The sequence below is a fragment of the Drosophila mojavensis genome, unplaced genomic scaffold, assembly GCF_018153725.1.
Source record: "Drosophila mojavensis isolate 15081-1352.22 unplaced genomic scaffold, ASM1815372v1 contig_231, whole genome shotgun sequence".
Taxonomy (NCBI): Eukaryota; Metazoa; Arthropoda; class Insecta; order Diptera; family Drosophilidae; genus Drosophila; species Drosophila mojavensis.
This window is the reverse complement of record NW_025318772.1, coordinates 2850063-2862282: the sequence shown is the minus strand read 5'-3', so window position 1 is coordinate 2862282 and position 12220 is coordinate 2850063. Positions and strand designations below refer to the sequence as shown.

Sequence of the window (12220 nt, the reverse complement as noted above, 5' to 3'; positions counted from 1 at the left end):
GATTCGAGCGAGCAACGATTTCCATTCTAAGTCCATAGCCAATGCGCTTGACAGCAATAGTTTCACTTTCATCCACACAATGGGTAAGAACTGCCACGGATTGTAGCCAATGTTGTTGTTGTCGTTGCTATATTTGTTGTTGTTTACTAGTTACTACACACACACCCCACACTTTGTACCAAAAACAGCTATTAAATTGCCCCCACAACAAATCTCCAACTGCTCTGGCTGGCATGATGAATATACCCTGTAACCGTGGGTGTCGTGAGAAGAGGTATACATGATTTGATAAACCATTTGTAAATGTTATTTAAGGTGTTTATCGGACACCTTATCGGATGTTGAGATATGCATATGAATATATACATATATTCATATATTCATATTATTTTATATATACGTTTTTTATAGGGTATATTTAGTCTGCCATTTCAGTTCGCTGTTCGCTTTGCTGTAGTCACGTTCACTGGCAGAGGTGATAAGTGTCGGTCTGTCAGCTGCGCGCATATCCCAACCACCCACGCACACACACACTCCCTAATGCACACACACACTTGCGCAGACAGAGAGACGACTGGAGATGCCGACAGCTCTTGGGGTCAATCAACAATTTGTAGATTTCTTGTTTCTTTTTGTTTTTAATTTGTTGTTGCTGTTAGTTGTTTGTTGCAGTTGCTGTTGTTATTGTTGCTGATGTTGTTGTTGTCGTTGTTGTTGTTGCTTGCCTCCTGTTGCGTTTTCTTTATTGCTTGAACTTTCGCTTTCCCTTTTTACGTTTGCCGTCCGTTTGATTGGCATAATGAGTATTTGAACTTTTCGTGGCAGCCTGATCTGGCAGGTAACAGTTCATTAGATGTTGTTGCTGTTGCTGCTGTTGTTGTTGTTGCTGTTGGTGTTTCTCTCTTTGAGCCAGGTGCGTCTTATCAAGTGCCTGCTCGACCAATCAAATAAATGCTATGAATTATCTTCGTAAAGCTTTCTACAGAGAAAAAGGAAAATGCAGTGTTAATTAATAATATATTATATGAATCATTTTTGTACTCAAACTCAGTGTAAAAGACATTTAATAAAATATACATATACAGATCTTTAATTAATAAATAATAATAAGGTTTAATTAAAATAAATATTTGTAATTTATAATTTTTTTCAAAAAGTAAGCAGACACTTTAAAGATTAATATAGTTAAACATGTTAATTATTTAAATTACAGGAATACTGTTGAAACAGTAAGAAAATCATGTAAACGTAAATAGTAATACGTTATTTTCTTATGAAGTTGAATTTATAACGCCTAAAATACTAAAGTGCTCGTTGCTCACTGTACAAAGCTGACAGCTACAGTCGTGTTTATTTGAGCTTCACGGCTGTGCTACCAGATGGCGCCAAAATACATTTTTCAGACAGATGGCGGCACAGTTCCCTTTTTGAATTACATATGAATCTAGTTAGGGACAAACTTATTAGAGTATGAAAATTGAGACCTGAAGATGGCGCCACTGTTCTTTGTTATTCAGAGAATGACTGAACGTTGTCTGATTAGCAGAAGTCATATTGGAATTATTAAATTCGGGTTTTAAGAGTCTAAAAGTCTATCATGAATTCCAATTGCAGCAGATGTTGTTTGTTACGTTATCATGAACGTGTGTGTGATTGTGTGTTGTGTCGGTATTTGGAACTTGACAATTACTTGAGACACCTTTAGCCCGTTGATAAGACAATCAATGTGAGTCAGTCAATCACATTTGCTTACGCCGACCTTAGAAGGTGATCATCAGATCCATCCAGACCCTCCCAGTTAGCTATAAATACAAATGCAGACGCAGCATTAAATTGCAGTTGCAATCTTCGCCAAGTGAATCCCAGCATCTTCTCAGCTAAATCCAACATGAAACTCTTTATTCTTCTGTTGAGCTTGACTCTGGCCTTTGCCGATCACCATGAGGGTCACTCTCATGACCATGACCATGGCTCGGGCTATGTGGTGAAGACGCACGAGGATCTGGTCAGGTTCCGCAATATATGCGCCGAGCAGGTGCATGCCAGCGCCGAGGATGTGGCCAAGTATGTGAAGTGGGACTTCGCGGATGAGGAGAAGAGCCGTTGCTATCTGAAGTGCATATTCGAGCATTTTGGCCTGTTTGACGCCACGCACGGCTTCGATGTGCACAAGATCCATGAGCAGCTCGCCGGCGGCTCCCACGTGGACCACGCGGATGAAGTGCACCAGAAGATCGCCGACTGCGCGGACAACAATGCCCAAGGCAGCGATGCCTGCACATGGGCTTATCGCGGCGGCATGTGCTTCATGCGCTCCAATCTGCAGCTGGTGCAGCAGAGCGTCAAGGCCTAAGTTCCCAGACTACCAGACCAGACTACCCAGACATTACACATTTGATTTGCCAAAATAAACTTTGCATTCTCTTTATTTGATTGCCTGCATTTGCCTCTTGTACTCCCTCAGCCACTGTCCCAGGGTGCCAGCCGTGGCGCACTTGTAGGCCGCATAGGCCCACTGTGCGGGCTTCTGCTGCAGCCGGCGCTCTCTGTCGTTGCAGTACTCCACGACCAACATTAGCTCCTCGGTTTGCTGGTGCGCTGCAAAGATTTTGGCTATGCGCCTGGCATTGTAGCCCTGCTCGTCGGTCCACAGGCCCAGCTGCTCCACGAGGCATCTCAGCTGGTTGGCCCGCTGGCCCGCTGAACTCTTTTGGCAGCTCCGCTGAATGCGCTGCGTAGCCTGCGCAGTGGGCAGCTGCCAGGTGGGCGTGTCGGCAGCCCACAATGGGCCGATCAGCAGGCAGAGGCACAGGCACAGTAAACTCAGCTCCAACTGCTTCATATTGACTTATATACGGAGCACACGCATCGCTTTATATAGAGAACGGGAGAGTGTGCTTCGCTGTCGTGAAATAAACCAGTTCCGATTTCTGCCTTGACATTGACATTAGTCAAGAATTCGTGGAACTCGACGCGTACCACAATTCTAATTGCTGGCCCTCGCACGTAGCTAGAGACATCCGGACATCCAGCACTTGTTCTGTTTATGCTTTCGATTCGCCTCTAGTTTATTATGGCAATTTATAACTCTGTCATTGACTAGATAGCATCTTTATAGCGCACTACCTGCCTCATAAATTCAAGCTACTACCATAATTACCAATAGAAATTGTCACATGTGTACATAATTTTGTGACTAGCATAGTTGGAGCCGAGTCGATTCAGTGTTTGCTTGAATTACTCATCTCTTCGTTGCCCTTCTATATAACACATATGTAGAGCGCGCATTAATTGAATATTTTAGCTTGTTTCAAGTTTAGAGAAGTAATTAAAAACAAGCTTGTTCGTACTCCCCGACATAACTTACAATTTATACACTAGAATATATGTACATATATTAGATGCGCTTTGTTTCTGCTCAAAGATAATCAGTAGCTGATAAGCCTAGGGGCGTAAATAATCTCGGAATCGCAAATTGAATAAAATATTAAATTTTTGTCTGAACCGTGACTAATGCATGTATTAATATATGTTAATTAAAATACAAAAAACATATTCTGACTAGCTGCTGACAGCTGCGCATCGATGATAACCCTCAGCTATTTAGTCTGCTAATTGTCTCAACGTTTCAATTTGTATTTCAGTTTAGTTTCATTCACTTATATGCTGATTAATATCAAATATTACAATTAATATTATTATATTATGTATTGTTATACTTTATTTTTAATGTACTTGTATAAATGTATTAAAATATTTTGAAAATATAAAAAATATTTATATACTTTGCACACATGTAATTAATAAAAAACAATTATTAATTTTTAATGTACAAATCGGTAAAGCTTTACTTTATCGCTTCTTTAATTCATTGATCAGTTGCTACATTTTTATTAATTTCTTTACATTATTAAATTCCTCATCAAATTTTTTCTTATATTATAAATGATGACAGTTCCAATATTATGTGAGTTCCTATTTCTATAGCCGCCTGATTCTCCATCAAGCTATACTTTCTCATATTCATATTTGCCCGATTGCTCAATTAACTCATTATGCTTTGAATCTATTTCCCAATTCGCTCTCTTATACATAGTTCTCTTTCATGCTCATCCATAAATCTTGATTACTGCCAATTTTTTTATATACATCCTTACATCTCCTAATATTGTTAAATAACTTATTTCAGTGTTCAGTTAAATTTCCTGCATTTAGCACATATATTAGATACCCTTTCCGCTGAGCTACAATGGGGTAGTCTAAATTGCAACTGCAATTATAAGCTTGCGGCTGATTGCGCAATTCGTGGCTTTGGGCAAATTTGCCGAGTGCATTGCAATCAGACGTGAATTTCAACTTCTCTTTTTTATTATTTCCTCAGCCTTTGACTGTCGTTGTCGAAGGCGCAGAACACATAGTGGGAACAGAGAGGGAGAGGGGGGGGGTACCAGCACATAGGTGACTTTCTCCGTTGACTGTGACTACTTCATTAACAACTCGCTGTGTCGTTTTCACGCTGCAATAGATCTTTCCGCACCATTCAAGCTCAACCGGTGCATATGTCAGCCGCGTTGACAAAGCTAATTTCATTGCGACGCGCGCACCGAACCGGGCGCTACGTAAGTCCCTCAGCCTCCTCTGCCCATTGCCCCCCCTCTCCCACTCCTCATTCCCCTCTCTCGCACGGTACCACGCAAAATGCCAAACAAACACTTCACACGACCTATTCAATTATTTCTCAATTAAATGTCGTGTAAAGAAATCATCGAAAGAAATCGTCATCATCCTCTACATCCCCATCATCATCGCCACCATCGTCATCATCATCACCATCATCCCCATCACCATCATCATCAATATCGTAGCTGCTGGCGTTTGCATTGAGGGGAGCTCATCGTTAAACCCTTGACACTTTTGGCGGATCGTTCAATAGGTGGGGCTGCCATATGCTGGGGGGCGTGGTCTGTGGCGCGGGTCGCGGTACGGAGCGGTGCGGAACGTGTGCATTACAGTCAAAGGCAAAAGTGAATTCAATTTGATTTTTCATTTAGCCACGGCGAGCATAGCGAACTTTGGTTTTGGCTCGAACTAAACTAGAAAGGGATTTGCTAGAAATATAGTTTGATTGTTCATATTATAATATGATATTATATGAGCTTAGGTGAAATATAAGAACTTACGATTCTATTATAAATATATATACTATTCGATTATAAATATATTTATTATATAAATACTGTGTAATATGGTGTAAACTGGATGTCTATCTCTTTCTGGCTAATAAGACTTTCTGCTAAGACCACATGACTGGAATACTAATACTACATTATCATTATCTGTTTTTCGTAATTTATTTGATAGTTATAGCTTAATCCCTCTCTCTCTCTCTCTTGATCTCGCTTCGCACCATCTTTCAATTGTTTATCTGCCTTCCTCAATCGCTTTCTCTATGTCTCTCTAACTCTCCCCTTTTCTTCTACTCTTGCTCCCTCTGTCACCTTCTCTCTCTTCCTCACCAGCCGTCTCCCCTCTTCATATTGCCATCTCGCTCGCACTCCGCTTCGTATTATTTCACTCGCTTTGCATTTGATTGCGCCATGAAATGTTCGCTTTGGAGTTAAATGGTCTGCGAGTTGTTTCTTTTGATGCGCATTGTTTCTGTTTGACGAATGCCTTAGTTGTGTGAGGCTACTGGGGGCGTGGCAGCGGTGTCCAGTCTGAACTGTTTCCATTGTATGGCCTATGCTCCGGCCTGAGGGGCATGCCCCATTGGGTCAGTGGCAGTCGCCCATTGAAGCCGCTCTAATTGCAACTTTGAAACTCAATTGGGTGGCCCAACGGTTGCATGGAACCACTTTGCGACTTGAACACACTCACTCACCCACCCACACACACACACACACGCACTCACGCTCGCATACACTCGCCCACCAATTAAGTAAAAAATTGTTTTGCGCTTTTTCAGCTTGTTTTCCCAGCATTTGCAGAAAATGCACAGTTTACTGTATACAAAATTTCACAATTTGCGGCATCCACTCGAGGTTTTTATTCAGTTATTATATACATATATACAATATATATATATTTTTTTTTTGCACATGCTGTTGGTCAGGGCCCAGTCATAAGGTCAGCTCTACTTTGTATGCTAGGTGGGTGATGGGATGGTGGGGTGGTTGGGTGGTGCACACGTGCGGCTTTTATATTTCTTGTTGTTTTGTTTAAAGCAGCGGGAAATCTTCGCTCGGGCTGGCTGGCTCCACTCGGCCATGTTCGTGTGCAGCGGCGCGTGTGTCTGCAGTTTAGTGCGCCAAGTGCGACAGTAAAAACTTTTATGCCCCCCCTCCTGACGCCTCTCTCTCCTCCCGCAGTGGCAGTGGGCGTGGCCAGCAGGATTGGCAGCGACGACACATTGTGCTAAAAGTTCTGGCACTCCTGGCAAAGTTTGAGCAACTTTTGCACACAGCAACTGGCAGCTAAAGAAGCGCTGCAAAATGCTAGAAAATTGGAATACTTTCCAAAGTCGAAAGTTCCGGATTTTTATATAATGCGCAATACCTCTTAAAAATATGCAGACGAGCGTATTGTTGAGCGTTGCGAATGTGTGCAGAAGCTGGAGTAAAATTAGGGACAGCACACACTAGGTATATTTTTAATCAGCTTCGATGCGAGTGTTTGAGTGTTCGTCTGCCTTTCTATATGAACTCTGAGATCCTAAGAGCTATAGGCCTGAAATTTTGTATATAGGTCATTAATTTCACGTATATATTTATTTTATATCGGGTTTTGGTTTAATGGTGGATTCAAGAACTGTAATCCATTAAAATTGATAAGCTACATACATCATATATGTATTATATTATATGGATTAAAATTGTCGATATTTGTTGTACCATAATCACAATGGAAATCGAATTCTTTGATCGATATTTTATACTTCATATATTATATTAAATGGATTAAAATTGTCGATATTCGTTGCACTATAATCGAAATCGAAATCTTTATCGATATTTTATACTTCATATATGGATCATTCAAATCAAATCTCATTTACGGTTCAGTAAATGGATCTAAAGTCTAAGTTCTTAGTAAGAGAGAAATTTGACCTATAGATGCTCATATTATATATCATGGATAGCCCGATTTTCTAATTCAATTTCAATCACATTTAATTTACCATTAACACAGTTTATTTGTTTTTTTGTTTTCGAGGGTATTTCCCGCCCTCGATTCGCACTGGAGTTGATAGCCGCCTTGACAGCACATTGTGGGCATGGCAATTGTAAGCTTAATTAATTATTAATTAGCGAATCTCTCCAACAAGCACAAAGCCCAACAAATGCGGGAAATAAAAAATGTTTAAAAAAAAATGTAAAAAAAAGAAATTGAAAATAAAGAAATAAATGAGTATATCAAATAATTCACATTAAAACATTGCACAAAAGGGAGCAGAAGTTGGATGAGGACCAGAAATAGCAGCTGGATGGTGGTTGGGTGGTGGTTGGGTGGCCACTATGGGTGGTTGTGGTGAGCGCGTGCGGCTGCTTTTGTTGACCGCAGTCCGCGCATTAGCGTGGCTAAATAACTAAGGTCTGTGGGCGGTGTATGCGAGTGTGTGTATATGTGTTTGTGTGTGTGGCTTGGCCTGACTCGAGTGTCCACTTGTCGGCTGACTGCAGCGGGTAACGTGGTAATTGGAATTAATTTAGCATTAAGCTGCATTTCTTTAGCCAACTCTTGTTCCACTCCCTCTCCCTCCCTCCCACTCTCTCTCTCTCTTTCTCTCTCTTCGACTCTCTTCTCTCTCTGACCCTCTGAAGTGCCTAGATTTTATATAATTTTCTCTATTCTCATCTGGCTGTTAATTAATTGCACCGCAAATGGCAGTTGGCAATTGCCGCAGTCGCAGCCACAGCCACAGCCACAGCCACAGCTCATTAGCGTCCAGTAATTAGTGGGAGTTGAGGCGGGATGTATCTCAGAGGTCTTGAAGATCAAAGCGCAGTTAATAAAGACTTTATTATCTGTTCCCTTCAGTTGCTATCTATATCTAAAGATCTTTCCATAAACAAAGGCAACAATTGCTGCTGGTTACACATACAGACACACACGCACACACACAGACTCACACACACAGAGCATACACGGCGTATGCGCAATGTCAAGTGCACAGACCGAGAGACAGGATACAAACTTGGGCAGCAGTTTGTTGCTTTTGAGGCGTGGCAGCGAGCGAGATAGCTAAAGTCTGTCTGCAACTTATTGACATTTTGCACAGCGCATGGGTTGATCGAAAAGTTAGCGCAATCTCCATAATTGAGTGTGAATAGGAGAATCAAATATTGAAATGTGACTTCTTATATGCTCTTTGGGCTATTTTGAGTACATTTTTCAGAAATGTAGGTTATATATATAATACTGATAAAAATGAAAGCCTAACAAGAATGACAATTTTGTTCATAAATGAATCGAGATAAATATCAATATCAATATATTAATTAAGTTAAGTTCATGAAATCGTCAATGAGCTCTACATTTTATATATAAATAATTGAAATCAATAAACTTTACAAGCAACCCTCTTCATTTGGCAGCCAGCTCACATACACTATGCATTTCTGTTGTCTCCTGTTCTGCTTCTTGTTACTTTTATCTGTTTTGCATGTACGCACAACCACCCAGGCCACCCAAACCACCCAAATCACCCAAACCACCCGAGCCACCCAAACCACTCAACATACACGACGTTCGTTCGCTTGGCATTGGTCCGACAGTTGGCAAGACACGGGCACACATTCCAGTTCACATGTTGACTTCCACCTCTCTCCCTCCCTGCCTCTCGCTCAGTCAGTCTTTCTCTCTCTCTCAGCCGGTATTATCCGTATTACTCATTAACCTGCGTGCGCTGCAAAATCTCTTTGTTTGCCAACTGACAATCGGCAGCTTTCGCCCCAGCCATGCAGTTTGGCCATTGTTATAAATATATTGTAGATATATTCATTGTACTATTTTACGCTTGATTACAGCCAAAGGATTTTTTGGCGCATACCCAGCACACACCCACCCAACCACACACACACACACACGCACACCACACGCACTCATTGTTCGTTCGCATTTGACCGCGTGTTTTGGCACTCTCTCCTGGCAACCGCTAAGTGGATACGCTTATTATCCTTTTGCTGGCGTTGATATGTGCCCCCGACTCTGACTCTGACTCTGGCTGCTGCCAGTGACTCTTGGCGTTGGCTCTCGCTCTTGCCACTGGCTGACCTGGTTGCCAGCAAATGCCGTGTAATTTTATTCATAAACTCGACCAGAAACGTATTTGCTGCTGGCACAGAGCTTTGGCTTAGCGCTCCGCTCGCATTGCCCGGGGGCATCATTGTTTTTTGGGCTCCGGCTGCTTGGCATAGTAAATATAAAACACATACAGCGCACAGTATGCCTGGCTTTTGTGTCAATGAATACAATAACCAAATTAAATAACCAAGGTGATGACAGACCAAGCGAACGCTCTGCCTCCCGGCTCCCACAGCCACAGCCACAGCCACAGCTGCCAGCTGCCGAAAGGGGTTTAAGATTAAAGCCCAGAAGATGCTCGACTCTAAATGCCGCCGCCGCTGCTGTTGTTGCTGCAATTAGCCCACTCAGTATTTAGACTGCTAATAGATACTTATCGCAGATGCCAGCCACAACAATAACGGCCACTTGAGCATATTGAGAATCATCAAATTGTCTCGATGCATTTATCATTTCAGTTTTTCATTTTTTATTTGTATTCCATATGCATTTCCATTTCTACAGGATAGATACCTCGTGGGCGCTGAAGGAGATTGTAGTGGGGTATTTAAGGATGCGAAATATGGATTATGTATTTTTACAAATATTATATCTGGAGTATGTAATTTATGTGAAAATATACAATCCATGTTTCATAGAGTAAAGTATATTCTATATATTCTATATTCTTGACTTTCCTTACACGACATACTCTCATTTTTCATGCTATGAAAGATTGTAATAAACCATTTGTAAGTTCGTTCGATAATAATTGAACAAACGATAAATATCGATAGGCAACATTCTGACATTCAATGTATGTATTTCATAGTCTTACTGTCTATATCGTATAGCCCCTCATCTGTTCCCAGGTGTCACCCTTCAGCAGCTCAGTTAAAGGAATACAGGGTATTTACTGATCGAGCAGCCGCTGCTCAGACTCGATTATTTATTTATTTATTTGCGTTTATTCGTATAGCACTAAATTGGGGGCCCCAGGACATTCTCATGCGTTGTTGGCTCCGAAATGGCAAACAAATAATGAGATAGACATAAACTCGCATCTGAAGCAGCATTTCGAGTGCAACCTGCTCAGACTTCCCACAATCACACACACACACACACACACACACACAGAGAGAGAGAGAGATTGATGCACATGCGTATCCTTTAGATACATTTACTTGAACCTTTTATTACACTCGAGCGAGCAGCCTGCGAAACAAGCAACTAGGCAATCCGTCGGTCCGTCGGTCCATCAATCCGTCAGTCTGTTAGTCCTTCAGCCAGCCAAGGAACACTTCAGGTCAAAGACTAACCTCTGCCCTTATCTGATTTATTTTGATTTCTTTGTAATGTTCGTGTTTGCGTTTGCGCTGCTGATTTTTGGCAAATTGTGTGCAATTTAGCTGCAATTAAATTGCAATTTCGCCGCCGTTGTTTGCCTGTGGCATGCCACACACATTGCGCGTACTGCGTGGCAAGAAGGCAAATTGCGTAGCGCCTTGCAGCCTGTCGAGATGGCGGCTATTGTGTGTTACACCTTTGTGCTGTCAGGGCCGGGACGAGTGAGATGCCTTTCAGCGTGTTTATACCACAATTATTTTCGCACTAAAAGCGGCTCTTCTCTGGGCGGGCGGGCGGTCCGTCGGTTGCATGGTAGGTCGTCCTTTGCCCCTCTGATCGTTTGGCTCGCTTTGGGCTTTTCCTCTTGGCGCCTCTTGACTTGCGGCTTGGCTTTTGTAGTAGTTGCTGCTGCTGTTGCTTTCCTTTGTGCGCGCCGCACAAAACAAAATGGCCGACTTCTTAACAGCCCCTATAGCCGGCCACGCCCACCGACCGACCTGCCCGCCACATTTGTTTGTTTGTGTGCAGCGGCGTGTGCTTTGTAATTTGTATTCAAAAATAAAACAGATCTGCCTTCTGCCAAATAAACCAAAATTCCTTTGTGCAACATAATTACTGGGCTTTGTGACGCCTTCTACCTCCACCTCTCTCGCTCTTGCTCGCTGTCGCTCTCGCTCTCATGCTCTCAGTCTTGCTGTCGTGGATTTTGCGGTCTCTGCTAGGTGCTCTAATCTTGGCTCACAGACGCTCAACTTTTTCCTTGATAAACTTAATCAAAAAACTGTTTGACAAAGAAATTGCTCAGACTGCACTTTACAGAGCAATTTACAACAAGATTTGCACTTGCAAAGTTTTCCAGCTTAAAGACTCACTTGAAGATACCTTAAATTATACTAACGGATCGGAACTTTGTTATTTTAATTTGTTTTATATTACAGTCGAGTTCTGATAATTCGAAATGGCAAGGGAATCAGTTTTTTTCGATTTACACAGAAATTTAAATTATCGAGAACGAACTTTTTTCAAGGGTATAGAATATTTTCGATTTATCACGATTTTCGATTTAGCGAGGTACAAATTATCGAGACTCTACTGTATATTGTTACTATATTAGTGCTAGTCTAGTCAGTGCTAGTGTTAGTCCATGCAATCCTCCATGCCTTCCCGTCTTTCATCTATGTAATATTATACTATTGATAGAATATTATATTTAATTTAAATTGTAGAATTATCTGTTATCTAATTTATATATAATACACCCTTCCATCTCTTTTATACAAATCGAATCATTATGTTTTGCTTTAGCTCCTTTTGAGTACGATTTTTTTCAGTGTACACGTAATACATTTTAATTACAGCTAAGCTGCGAATAAGAATTATTTGATTTGTCTAAAAACGTGTAAAATTGCAAAATATTTATACGTAAATGTATGTATAGGTACATGCATAAGTGTTTATTAATTAAAATGAGATCAAATCAGGCGCCCAAAAGGTGGCTAAGACGCTGTTGGCCACGTTAAGCGAGGGGTGGAGTGGAGAGGCGCTGAAGCGTGTGCTGAATATTTAATTTAATTAAATTCGCTTTGAATTA

General features: G+C 41.4%; 2 protein-coding genes across 2 annotated transcripts; one reads left to right on the top strand and one right to left on the bottom strand.

Annotated features, from left to right (window-relative positions):
* The first annotated feature begins 1828 nt into the window (after positions 1–1828).
* LOC6574749 (general odorant-binding protein 99b) lies at positions 1829–2428 on the top strand. Its single transcript, XM_002000742.4, has one exon. The coding sequence runs from the start codon at positions 1889–1891 to the stop codon at positions 2351–2353; it is 465 nt and encodes a 154-aa protein (XP_002000778.1). The 5' UTR covers positions 1829–1888; the 3' UTR covers positions 2354–2428.
* On the bottom strand, positions 2409–2866 carry LOC6574748. The gene has a single exon (XM_002000741.4). It carries the CDS (start codon positions 2840–2842, stop codon positions 2426–2428), a length of 417 nt encoding a protein of 138 aa, XP_002000777.1. The 5' UTR covers positions 2843–2866; the 3' UTR covers positions 2409–2425.
* Between the last annotated feature and the right edge of the window lie 9354 nt (positions 2867–12220).